This window comes from Bufo bufo, chromosome 8 (genome assembly GCF_905171765.1).
Source record: "Bufo bufo chromosome 8, aBufBuf1.1, whole genome shotgun sequence".
NCBI lineage: Eukaryota > Metazoa > Chordata > Amphibia > Anura > Bufonidae > Bufo > Bufo bufo.
The window spans coordinates 27,057,547-27,071,165 of NC_053396.1; the positions used below are offsets into that span (position 1 = coordinate 27,057,547).

Genomic DNA, 13,619 nt, shown 5'->3' on the forward strand with positions numbered 1-13,619 from the left:
AGGTACCTGTCCCGTGCCCAGGTACATTTCAGTCATTCTTCTCTTCATGCGTGGCTTTCAGTACTTTGTCTGTTTGCATTCTTCAGCACTAGTCTATGTTGCAAAATTTAAGGACAATTATCGTAATGTTGTAGAAAAAATGTCATTAAGGACCTCTCACTACCACTGACATGTCTGTTTAGTAACTACTTGCATTCCCCATGTAATAACAATTCTGGAGCATTTGTTCTTATGACTCTATGTTGTGTCATTCCTTTATTATTCCTGCTAGAAGTTATGAACAAATTGCTAGCTCAGGGTAGGTCATCAATATTAGATTGGCGGGGGTCCGACAACCAGAACCCGCGCCGATCAGCTGCACTCCAGTGAGCGCAGCAGCCTCCTCGCAGCTTACCAAGCACAGCGCCGTACTTTGTATAGTGGCCGTGCTTTGTATTGCAGCTCATGCCCATCCACTTGAATGGGACTGAGCTGCACCTAGGCCATGTGACCAATGAACGTGACCTCACATGGCGAAGGAAGAGGCTGCGGTGCTAACCGGACCGTGCTGACCTCTTTAAACAGCTGATTGGCAGGGGTGCTGGGAGTCGGACCCCTGTCGATCAGATACTGATGACCTGTCCTGAGGATAGGTCATCCGTTTTAAAGACTCCGCAAACCCTTTAAGGGGAAGAAAAGCTGTTTCAAAAAGGACCTGTCCCCTCTCCTGACATGTCTATTTTAGTAACTACTTTTATTCCCCATGTAATAGAAATCTTTCTCATAACCATTGTGCCGTCCCTCTGTTATTGCTCCTGGAAATATATAATTAAATTGACAACTGCGTGTTACTGTTCCCCGGGTCGAAGGGGTCTTTCTCTACGCAGTGTGGCACACGTTTCTAGCTGGTGACAATAAGTTGTTAATAGATTCATAATTTTCTAGTAGGGATAACAGAGAAACGTCACAACACAGAGTTAAAAGAAAATGTTCCAGGCATAATACAAGTGGGAACTGAAACATGTCAAGGGAGCTGACAGGTCCTTACGAAGTCAGCCGTCAGTGGCAGCCATGTTTTCTGGTTGACCATTTATTGAAATGTATACAGTTTAAAGGGGTCTTCTGAGATATTTTAACTAATGACCTACCCTCTGAATAGGCCATCAGTATCTGATCTGTGGGGTTCTGACACCCGGGACCCCCACTAATCAGCTCTTTGCAGTAGCGCCGCTGCCTTTTCAAGATTTCCATAGGCCATGTGACGTCACGTTCATCAGTCACATGACCTAGACGCAGCTCAGTCCCATTGAAGTGAATGGGGCAGAGCTGCAATACCAAGCACAGCCACTATACAATGCATGGCGCTGTGCTTGGTGAGCAGAGGGTAGGCTGCAACGCTACTGTGATCCCTCACCGATCAGTTAAAATATCTCAGAAAATCCTTTTAATGGCCCTGAAGCTCCATAGTAATGCCCCTTCTATAGATTATCAGCTCTGTGACGGCTCTTCTATGTTCACATACTGGATAATGAGGCTACGGATCAGCCTTGGTCAAATATAGTATGCCTGGGATAGTTGTCACAGAGGTTGATAATGTCCAAGACTTCTCCAAGAGTTCCTAAGTCTTCTTCATGTTGCAGCCAGTTGATTAGTAAAGTATATAGGATAGCCCCTATTAGAATACTGATTGGAGCCAGCTCTATGGTGGGCATCATGGCTTCATCGGTGCTATACCCCATGTAATAGTTCCCTGCATGATCAGAAACAGCTAATCTCAATATACAGTAGTAAGTGGAGAGAACGGTAGGAAAGAGACAGGTAGACATCTTGCCTTCTTCTCGTGTAATGCACTTACCATTTGACCTATTGTCTTGACCACCCAGAGTTCAGGAGAAGCCATTCCACGGGTAGTGTCCAGCTGTATCCGTTTCATAAACTTGCACGGTAGGTAAACTTCTCGAAGACCCTTAATTTACCCCCTTTAGCATTTGCAAAGTTGCTTAAAGGAATTATCCCATGTTCAATGTAAAAAATGAAAATCAGGCCTCATAGAGTACACGACAATCTCTTTCTAACAAAGCTAGAACCAGCCCTGTACCTCACATGGATCCAGAGATCTCCCCAGTCATTGTCCTGCTAGATTGCCTCAGGGGGGTGGTGTCCCTTATGCTGCACATTTCTCCCGCTAACAGCTCAGGAAGCAGTTAAAGGATGGATCTGAGCATGTGCGTCCACCTCTCTTTTGCCGCAGCTTTCTCCCTGTCACAGCTCAGGAGGCAGTTGAAGGATGGAACTGAGGATGTGTGTCCACCTCACCAAGGTGGACAGAGAAATAAGAAAAAAAGCAAACAGCAGGTGGCTTCACAGATACATTTTAGTGAACAACTCAGTGGCAAAATTTTTAATTGCATGCAGTTACAAAAGCATTCCGATCCAGGTGCTGGTTTCAAAAATGTTTCATAGGACAACCCCTTTAAGGCACTATAGTATTGCTGTCTCCTTGTGGGACAGTGAGGCCTTTTTTTCCTCCCTTTGGTCTTAGTGAAGTTCGTAGCATAAGGTCAGGTGGAAACCCTCAACAAAGGCTTTAGCTGACAGCCTGAGTGGGGTGGAGTACTTGTTTGTTTAGCATATTTCCTTCTCCATTCACATCCAAAGTGAAATAAAACAGTTGTTGCTTTTTTACAATCACATGACCTAACAACTGAGCTCTGGAATACAAATTCCCACAATGCATTGCACTATTGAAATTTAGCTTTGGTTGTGAGTAGAGAAGGAGACTGTGCATTTTATACAGTTTTAGGCTACATGCACATGAACGTTGTTTGTTTCCGTGTCCATTCGGGGTTTTTTGCGGATAGGATGCGGACCCATTCATTTCAATGGGTCCCCAAAAAATGCAGACAGCACACCGTGTGCTGTCCGCATCAGTATGTCTGTTCCGTAGCCCCGCAAAAATAAAAAAAACATGTCCTATTCTTGTCTGTTTTAGGCATTGTTACAATGGATCCGCAAAAAAAAAACAACGGATGGCATCCGTTTTTTTTTGCAGTTTCGCAATGTGCGGACTGCAAAAAACACATACGGTCGTGTACATGTAGCCTTAGGGCTCATGCACACGACAGTATGCCCTCTGAGACATATGGTCCGTGAGCGGGCCATATGTCCCGGAGCGGCATACATCGTGCGCACGGGAGAGCACAGCATCATAGGTCACTATGATGCTGTGCGGATCGGGCCGCCCGCGGGACTATTGTCCTGCACTCATATGATATTATGAGTGTGGGATAATAGTCCCGCGGGCGGCCCGATGCGCACAGCATCATAGTAATCGCCAGGAAATTCACAGTTAAACCAGGCACAATGCCTTGTAGGGCGAGCTCAGCTGAATGTAATGGTACGTTTCACTTAGTGATCTGTTTAATACATATGCAAATGAGCAGTTAAGTGCACCGAGGGTGGGCTCTGTTACTCTGTGCACCCTTGATCCTTTTCCTTCCTCTGCCAGCCCCTCCCTCTCCTTTTATTGATAGGGCCATTTATGATGACTATGCAGGAACATGGACCTGTCAAGTAGGAGAGGGCATGGCTGGCAAAGGAAGCAGGAGGAGCAATGGTGAATAGAGTGATGGGTCCAATTTGTCAGACCTCTGATACTGTCTTTCAGGTCTACAGCACGAGGGTATATTCCGTGTTCCAGGTTCACAGGTCCAGGTGAATGAGATTCGCAGTGCCTTTGAAAGAGGTGTGTGTAATACAGATATGGTATCAGTATGATATATGTCTAAGAATAACTAGGCTGCTCTGGTCCAAAGGGGCAGGCAGTGGTCCATGTTGTCAGGCAGGGACTAGCCAAGAGGCTGCCTACCATCCATTGCAAACCATGTAGGCCAACGGTAGACCCCTGCCACTGGGGTGGATTACCTTCTACTAAACTCATAGGGGAGCTTATTTTAGACTACGTCACACGGTAGTGGCTGAGGAAAGCATGCCAACATACCTAATGTGGAGCTTTTCCAATCAGGAATAGTGTGGATATGAAGTTTTATTCTGCCAAATTATTTTCTTACATGTTGCCAGGAGGTGGAGCTATATAGTGAAATGCTCTCTGCATTAAGCAGCTTTACAGCCCCTCCCCTTTGCTCTGAGTGACAGCTGCAGGGGTCTCCTGATTGGATGCTACAGCTGTTACTCAGGGTAGACAGGAGGGGCGGTTGAATACTCAATGCAGAGATCACTGTACAATGAAGCTCTGCCTCCTGGGCCCTTGGAAGAGCAGAATTTGGCAGAATAAAACTTCATATCCACACTACTCCTGGTGAGAAAAGTTGGGTATGCATGTCATGCTCTCCTCAGCCACTCCTTAGTGCAGGCAAGAGTTTAGCTGAAATCTATTCTACTTTACCTTGGCATTGGCCATGGTGCCACTATGATGTCAATGAAAAAGGATGAGTTTTTATGTCACTTGGTTATTATATTATATTTTTTTGGTCAGTATTTTGGTTTAAGCTAAAATCAGGAACGAGTCCAAAATACCCTGGGTTTTGGCTTAAACATACTGATGCAAAAAACTGTCCAAAATACCGCTATGTGATATAAACCCCATTGCTGCTGTGGATGAGGAAACTGATGCCATCTGTTGGTGACATGGTGAATTACATGATTGTGTCTAACAATTGCTTTGGTATACATTAAAAGGGAGTAGTTGTCCATGAATTGTCCCGATGATCGGCCATCAATATCTCATCTGACACCCTGCACCCTCACTGTCTCAGAGTAGCTCCAGCACTGGAACCTCAGAGCTCTGTCATTTGTGTACTGGACAAAGCTGATTACTGCAGCACTGCTCCCATTCACATCACTGGGGGCAGTGCTGCAGTTACCAGCTCCATCCATTACACAGTGGACAGAGCTGTGTAGTTCCAGCGTCAGAGCTACTCTGAAACAGGTGATTTGGTGAGGGGGTAGGGTGTCAGACCCCCACCGATCAGTAATTGATGGCCTATGCTGACTATAAGGTCATCAATGCTAAAATCTTGGACAACCCCTTTAACTTTTATAGAATACCAAATGTTAAGCTCTAAGAACAGGGACGGCTTATTTTAATGTACCGTTAATTAATGCCCTGTACGCTGATCCTTAGGCCCTACATTCTCAATTAGGAACATGGTTCACCAGCTTGAAGAGCACATGTCCAAATGGTGGTTACTGGTTATTCCAATCTCCCCCTTTTAGTGGAGTAAAGTAACCTTACTAATATGCGAAATGCCCATATCATTTTGTCACCTCGGAGGATAAATATGTGCTCTTTCCCAGGGGATGACCCATTGGACTCCAGCTACACAGGGAATGACGTGGATTCGGTGGCTGGGGTGCTGAAGCTATACTTCCGAGGACTGGAAAAGCCACTATTTCCAAATGACATGTTTAATGAATTGCTGTCCTCTCTCCGTGAGTGTACTATGTCTATAGTTTATATATTGGGTTTGTGGGGGGAGGGTGGCTTGATGGAAGGTGCACCTAAGTATGCCCCCTGCCACTCCATTCAATGTTTATGGGACTGACGGAGATAGCTGAGCTTGACTATCTTTCTTTCTTAGCCCCTTAGACTCTGAATGGAGTGACAGTGTAAATGTTTGACCCCTGCTCCATTCAACGGGACCCCTATTTTCGCGATCTGTGGGTGACCCATCATTGGGACCCCCAGTGCTCAGACACTTATTGATAAGTTTCGATTCTGAGAAAACTTCTTTAAGGGATGTAGAGTTGTATAAGTCAGTGCCTTTGCGTAAAGCTTACCTTCTATGACTTCTATTTAATTACATACTCAGCCTTCTGTTCTGAGGGGGTCTCTAAAATCTCTAACATCTGCTATTTTTTAGTCTGCATTCATGCTTTGTGAAAATTATATTTCTTACCCAACAGAACTGGAGATCCAGGATAGGGTCCCACACTTGAAGAAGTTGGTGGCACAGCTCCCCCCTATAGTCACCCTTGTCCTAAGATACCTCTTTGCCTTCTTGAACCAGTAAGTAGGTTAGAGATCCCATTCAGGTAATAATATTGTTTCTGCGTTGCTTCCTATCCTTCCTGGTATTAGAAAACCCTTCTCCTAATTGCAAATTAATAGAGGAGGTCCCCTATTCAAGACCTCCTCTGTTTGCCAGAACAGACTCTCCCATATACCTACATGCTTAGATCGGCCAAGCTTATGAGTGCTTTCAATGGAGAGAGAGGAGAAAGCTTTTCCAGACTCTTCTGGTGGTGGCTTATCTTTGGGGAGAACAAAAGGATCAGGCAAGAGAATCCAATTCATGATCTGTTTAAGAAGTGTTGGGCGTTCCCCATACACATTAGATTGTTTGTTGGTCCAACTGAGAAAAGTGGTCCAGCACAGAGTGTATGTACTTTCAATGGGGAGAGAGGAGAAAGCCACTGCCAGACTCTTCTGGTGGTGGCCTATTTCCTGGGAGAACAAAAGGATCAGGCAAGAGAATCCAATTCATGATCTGTTGAAGGAGTGTTTGTAGTTCCCCATACACATTTGATTGTTGGTCAGTCCAACCAAGAATGGTGGGCCATCAGAGGGGGTATGTCTTTATAATGGCCAGAGAGATGAATGCCGTTACCAAACATCTCTGGTGGCAATTTACCTTCTCGGAGAACAAAAGCATCAGGTGAAAAATTTAATTCCTGATCTGTTGGGAAGCCCACACACATTACATTGTTGTCCCACTTGGTCACTAATCTCTGTGCATCCTACCAGCACAGCACACGGTGATTATCATCAGCTCTGACAAAGAAATAATGCCTCATAATTCTCATGTTTTTATATTCTAGTTTGTCCCAGTACAGTGATGAGAACATGATGGATCCATATAATTTGGCAGTCTGTTTTGGTCCAACATTGGTTTCCATCCCTGAAGGACAGGACCCGGTATCTGTTCAGGCTCATGTTAATGAAGTTGTGAAGACTATTATCATTTACCAAGAACGTATTTTCCCTGGGCCTACAGAACTGGATGGCCCTGTGTATGAGAAGTGCATGACCGTGGAGGAGGATGAAGAGTACTGGTGAGTATGAACCTGGAATTACCAGAAAGGATGGAATTAGTAGTGGTCTGTATAGTTTTATTGGTGCAAAAACTACTTCTGAAAACTCTCACATTCCTTATCTATAATTGCTACAACAATTTACTGCTACAACTGTTTTACTCCTCCACTCATATTGATCTTTATGTCATCTGTCTTGATATATCAATATGTGAATCTTCAGATACTGTCTTACAAGATGTCTGAGGAAGATGCCTAAGTAGTCTCAAAAGCATGTCATTGTGTCATTACCTTTTCGGTTAGCCATTAAAAGGTATCAAGCCTCAATTTCTTTTAAAACTTCTAATTGTAAATTAGTAATTTAATGGGTGTGCCAGGAAAACACACTGATAGCCTAACTCAGGGGTAGTCAACCTCCGGCACTCCAGCTGTTGTGAAACTACAACTCCCAGCATGTGTACTTCCTCTGTTCTTCTCAGAACTCTCCCAGAAAAGAATAGAGCATGCTGGGAATTGTCGTTTCCCAACAGCTGTCTGATCCCTGGCCTAACTGTAGCAATGAGATTAATCAGACCCTTCAGTGGTTTTCCAGGTATCCATACAAATGGCAGTGCCATGATTTGGTTTAATTTTCGATTCCTTCCTCCATACAAAAGATAAATTGAGAACTTAAAATGTAATACCTTCAATATCAGTCGCTGAGGTTGATCTGTCATTTTGTTTAGTGATACATTAGCCCTGGAGGCTACCATAGAAGAAAGTGATCAAGAGATGCAGCAGGAAATGGCTGTCAGCGAGGATGGTAAGAACCAGATCTCATTGATACAAAAAATGCACCAAGATAGAAATGTCGGATTACTGTAAAACTTGGCCTGCAGTTATGTCTCAGCCAGTTATGAAAATGATTACAGGTGTGGTATGATTATACACTGGCTCTTGCCACAAGAGGGCATAAAAATGCTTCCTCTTCTGCTCTATAAGAAGGCTCTCAGAGGCTACTTTCGGGTGTTGTACCTCTTGGTGTCTTGGTGAGAGATTGCTGACTGGTAGGCATGCCTCAAAGGGATTTTGCCCAGTTGACAGGCTTTGAGAGAGGGTGCTTTGAAGCAGGATGGCCGTTTCAACGCATTGTCTACCATCCAGCCTGTTAGGGGGTGTTGGGAGCAGTGGTTAGGTAAGGGCACGTCCACACGGCAAACAGGCTCTGGACAGCCCAGACACATCACCAGAAGAGAGGATCACTTGATCCGCTGACAAGCACAAGCATCTCCCACTGTTTCATTGTCCACCATCCAGACACAGATGGTGCCTTCATTACACCCATGTCTCTGCCCGGACCATTTCCGGTACTTAGAAAAGGGAAATTTTATGTCACAGCACCCATTACGTGTCCTGCCATAAACAGCCAGCCACTGTTTCCTTTGTTTGCAGCAGTGTTGTGAATGAGAAACTTGGACTGTTAAGAACTGAAATTGTATCGTCTTTAGAGACGAATCCGGGTTCTGTTTGGGATCTGACAACGGTTGGGTTTGAGTATGGAGGCCTCATGGTGGTCGCTTCAATCCTGCCTTTGCTGTGGAGGAACACTGCCCCAACTGCTGGTGTGATGATCTGGGCAGCCATCACATACGAGAGTCGGTCACCCCTAGTAGTGATACGAGAGACACTAACAGCTCAGCGATATGTGTAGGACATCCTGCAGCCACATGTGTTCCTCTCATGGCAGGGCTTCCAACTGCCTTTTTTTTAGCAGGATAATGCTCGCCCGCGCACGGTAAGGGTTTCCCAGGAATGTCTCTGCCAGATTACTACTTGGCTTTCCCGGTCACCAGATTTATCGCCTATCGAGCATTCATGGGACCAGCTGGGACTCCAGCTTTGGCAGCCTACACATGTGCAGGATCTACAGGCCCAGCTGCCACATCTGTGGGCAAATGTGCCACAGGATACCATACAGAATCTGTATACCTCCATGCCCAACCGTATCTTATCTCGTATCCTAGAGCCTGCTTTCAATTGTACAGTTTTCCCCATTAAACTTCCTTTCGCTCTAATATTGCAATCACTTAAATCTATGATTATTACATTCACACATAGAAAGTTTCAATCGATTCCAACAAATCCTTCTTGGGGCATTATTTTTTTGTCACTGAGTATATCCATCTACCATCTTTGATCATTCGATCCACCTATCTGTCTATTTATCGATCTATTTTTCTGATGTTTTCCAGAGTTGGACACAGTGGAGGCTTTTGCAAAGTTTGACTACTCAGCTCGAACGCCACAGGAGCTGTCATTCAAAAAGGGTGACACAATTGTGGTGCACAACAAGGCCTCTGGTGACTGGTGGAGAGGAGAAACAGCAGGGGTGCGAGGTCTAGTCCCACACAAGTATCTCAACATTCCTGAGAGGTAAGAGAAAGTAAGAAGGGATATGGAAAATGGGGAATAATTACACCATAACTGCACCCAAAGTCTGGTTTCTACTCCTCACCACATTGTCCCCCCCTAATATCATATTCACAAGGGTTCAGGATGCTGAGATATGTGGAACTGTTTGGTGAGGTCCTCACACTAAATAGCCTAGGTCTAAATGATGACCATCCTCATTGTTTACTGGCTTTACTTCTTTGAAATCATTGTTCCAAGTCTCCATGTCCTAGAAAACTCAGCAAGATGCAGAGAGAGGAGGAGCTGGATGATGACATATTCTCATCGATATTAGATGATGTGGAAAAGGAGGAAAAGCAGATGGCAAAAGAAGGGATGCCACCTGTAGGGCAGGAGAATGTCGGGGTTGGAGAAGTGGGTATGCCAGAGCTGAATAATATTCAGTGTTTACTGTCAAATAACCTGCAGGAGATTGCAGGCAAGAACAGCAATAATATGCACATTGTGCCCCCACCTAACCAGCCAAACCCTAGACCAGCAACAGCCCCTGCTTAAAGGTGCCACTCCGTGTGGCCGTACCCTAAGGCAGAGTGGACTGGTCATACCTGATTTATAGAGATTCGTGACAAATTAATTCCGAACTATTTGAATTTCTTGGCAAAGTTGCTGAATAGATTTTTTTCAAAGCTTCACTTATCTCTAGTTGTACGTCCTGATTTATTAGAGGTCATGATGTTTTCTCGATAGTGACATTGTGAGGACCCTGCAAAACAAATCCTCGTGTTGCAGCATTATGGACCCCTGTGAGTGGGGTCCATTTGTGTATATATATATATATATATATATATATATATTTATATATATATATAAATAACTATTTCTTGCTCACGTACTGTAGCTCAGAGAAAAAGCTGGAGCAACGTGCTCTCAAGAAGGAAGGAGAGGCGAGCACAGCCATCACCCCTGAGGATATTCTGGTTGAACCTAGCAGGTAAGAGATAAAGCCAAGTTAACACATCATCTTCTACAGTAATAAAATATAGAAAATGTATATACATAGGTTTCTATGGTTCTGCTGGACACAGATTGAGAGAAGTACTTAGATATACTGTTTACCAGTGACCTAAGCAGCAGCACTCAATGCCATGTAGCAGCTGAAAAAGCAAATACAATTTTATGGTCCATAAAAAGATAAAACCTCTTTAAATTCCTTTTTAGGTTTCATCTTGACTAAGGGACCAGTTTTGTGCCCTGCATTGTACAACAGGAGTTTTAAATGGGGTTCAGAGGAGGACAACAAGGTTGAGGAATGGGATGGAAAGAGACTAAAAACTGGTTGGGACAAAAATTTACCAGCTGTATAGAGGAAGGTAGTTTAATTTTAAAGGGGTCATAACCAAAACTAGTTTTAATTGCCAGGAATAAAGGCAATCGCCTATTCACCATTGCTCTGTTCCAGTGCTTCGGCTCCCATTCCTGATCCTTCCAGTCCACGGTTGACTTGAAGTGCGATGTCCTGGCTGTGGTCACATGCAGTACTACAGCGGCCTCAGCAGTGATGTGTCATTAGACCATAAAGAGTCAGCGGTCACATGCCGCTTGGGGACACATCACCGCTAAACAGCACACGTGAACACTGGCAATAGGTTACACTTCCAGTCCGTCAGCGTCAGGGACCAGAAGGATCGGCAAAGGGAGCCTTGGTGCCAGAATGATGCATCGGTAAATAAGCTACACTTACCTAACCATAACTAAAACTGGCTTTGGGAGTGGACAACTTCTTTAATATAGGAAAGGGTTCTTTACTGTAAGAGTAGTCAAACTTTGGAAACATATAGCAGTGGTGATATACTAACTATTGTGCTTTGATCATTCTCTTAGGTTACGAGTAAATTCTGATAGCGCATGCTCCCCTAGAAAGCGCAGTGAGGGAAGTCCTATCAGAAAGATCAACCCATTCATAGAGGCATCCAGAATTCCTTTCCCCATGGCTCACCCTGGTCCAAGGTTGCTAGGTCACATTGAAAGGTAAGTTGTACAGACGTATAGTGGTTATTCCATGAATAATGTGAAAAATGAAAATCAGCCATCGTATAGCACACGGCAATCTCTTTCTAACACAGCTAGAACCAGCCCTGTACCTCACATGGATCCAGAGATCTCCCCATTCATTAATCTGCTAGATTTATATCAAGCTGACAGCTCAAGGCGAGAGTCCTTTCTGCCTATCACAGCTCAGGGGGCGTGTCCATGCTCTGCCTATCACAGCTCAGGGGGCGTGTCCATGCTCTCGCTATCACAGCTCAGGGAGCGTGTCCATGCTCTCGCTATCACAGCTCAAGAGGCAGTTGAAGGATGAAACTGAGCATGTGCGACCATCTCAGTGAGCAGGACAAAGAAATAAGAAAAAAAAAAAGAAAAAACATTTTATTGAATACCTCAATGACATGCAATTACAAAAGTATTCAGATCCAGGTGCTGGTCTGAAAACCGTAGAATATTTTTTGTGGGACAACCACTATAAAGGGGTTTTCCAGCCTGTAAATATTGAACGGGTTGTCCCACAAAAATATTTAACATTTCTCAAACATCTGGGTCTGAATACTTTGATATTTGTATATAATTAAAAAATCTGTATAGCCAATGAGTTAATTAATAAAATGTGTGTATAATAAGATATATTATATTTTAATATATATTGTTGTATATAGTGTCACTTGATGTTTGTTATTTTTCTTAATTTCTCCATCCACGTCAGTAACATCACTGGGGTGGTCGCACATGCTCAGTTCCATCCTTCAACTGTCATCAGCAGTATCTATCTATAAGTATCTAAGCTGTGACAGTTACAGGGAGAGAGCTGCAGCAAGAAGGACACATCCGTGAGAAAGTCATACTCCCTGAGAAAGGATCGGCCCCCTGAGCTGTGATAGGGAGAGAACTGTCTGCAGGAGAAATGAGCTGCCCGCCTGAAATAAATCTAGCAGAGCAATTTGAGCAATGAATGGGGAGATCTCTGGGTCCATGTGAGGTACAGGGCTGGTTCTAGCTTTGTTAGAAAGGTATTGTCATGTCCTATGTGATGTCTGATTTAATTTTTTTTTCTTTTACATTATTCATAACATAATCGCTTAAATGAGCTAGATCAGCAGGGAGGTCTTACACCAGATAACCGCACTGATCAGCTGTTTTCAGAAGCCCCTGGCATCGGAAACAAGAAAGTGTACGAAGCCAGAAGCAGAAGGCTCCGTCCATTATGTAGTGGTGGTTCTGGCGTACTGCACCTCGGCTCCTATTCACCTGGGGATCCAAGATGTCAGACCCCCACCAATCTGGTATTGATGACCTATCCTGATGATAGGTCATCAATATCTACAAGCTGTTATAGGGTGACTTCTGCTGGCTCCACCTGTCCAGACTTTTATACTCGACCACATCATAGGGTTGTCTCTTGGCATCCAGGAATCATGTTTTAATGTGGACATGTGACTGCTATAGGCAATTGTAACGTTAACCTCCATGTCCATATCAAAATGTCATGGCTGGAGACCAGGATACAGAGCCTGGTGGGGGACCTTGGGAAATGATAGTATGAGGACAACGTGGGACCGATGGAAATAGGGTTGAAAAATCCGTTCTAAGAGGGTCTCGTGAAGACTTCCCCTTTCCATATGCATAGAGCATATGGACGTTATCCACGGGGGGTTCCCAATTTGGATTCACCTCTATCAGTCAAAGTGGAGCTGCTAACAGAGAGCAACTCTTACTCTCGTGAGCCTGACAGCCATTGATTGGAAAAGGTAGCATATAATACTACATTTCCCCTGCGGAACCCAATGCAAGGGAACTGTATGGGGGGGGGGGGGGGATTATAATAATTGGCCGTGTTCAATCTTAAATGGGCTTGTCTTCATGAGACAACCCATATGAACTTCCATTTTCTCTACATACTAAAAAGTGTTTTACAAACCTGAGACGTTACATATGAATGTGTCTGTGTTCTTTCTAATCAGAATACCAGGAGACAGAAGGAACCAAATGGATGGTATGCCTAAGGGGACATTGGCATTGAAAAGCTGGCAAAGTGACCGGCCACTCATAGAAGTAGATAAGGTAATTTTCCAAATTACTATAGCATTTGTTTAATAGGTTCAAAGGGTTTTTCCAAGATTTTGATATTGATGACCTATCCTCCC

General features: G+C 44.2%; 1 protein-coding gene across 1 annotated transcript in view; it reads left to right on the top strand.

Moving 5' to 3' along the window:
* Positions 1–13,619, top strand: part of ARHGAP4 (Rho GTPase activating protein 4) — a 74,628-nt gene that overhangs the window by 56,442 nt on the left and 4,567 nt on the right. The window contains exons 13-22 of the mRNA XM_040406064.1: positions 1,863–1,923; positions 3,647–3,724; positions 5,296–5,430; positions 5,905–6,007; positions 6,820–7,053; positions 7,758–7,834; positions 9,264–9,444; positions 10,322–10,414; positions 11,305–11,451; positions 13,437–13,536. Of these exons, the coding sequence (XP_040261998.1) occupies positions 1,863–1,923; positions 3,647–3,724; positions 5,296–5,430; positions 5,905–6,007; positions 6,820–7,053; positions 7,758–7,834; positions 9,264–9,444; positions 10,322–10,414; positions 11,305–11,451; positions 13,437–13,536 (1,209 nt within the window). The remainder of the gene's footprint in view (positions 1–1,862; positions 1,924–3,646; positions 3,725–5,295; positions 5,431–5,904; positions 6,008–6,819; positions 7,054–7,757; positions 7,835–9,263; positions 9,445–10,321; positions 10,415–11,304; positions 11,452–13,436; positions 13,537–13,619) is intronic.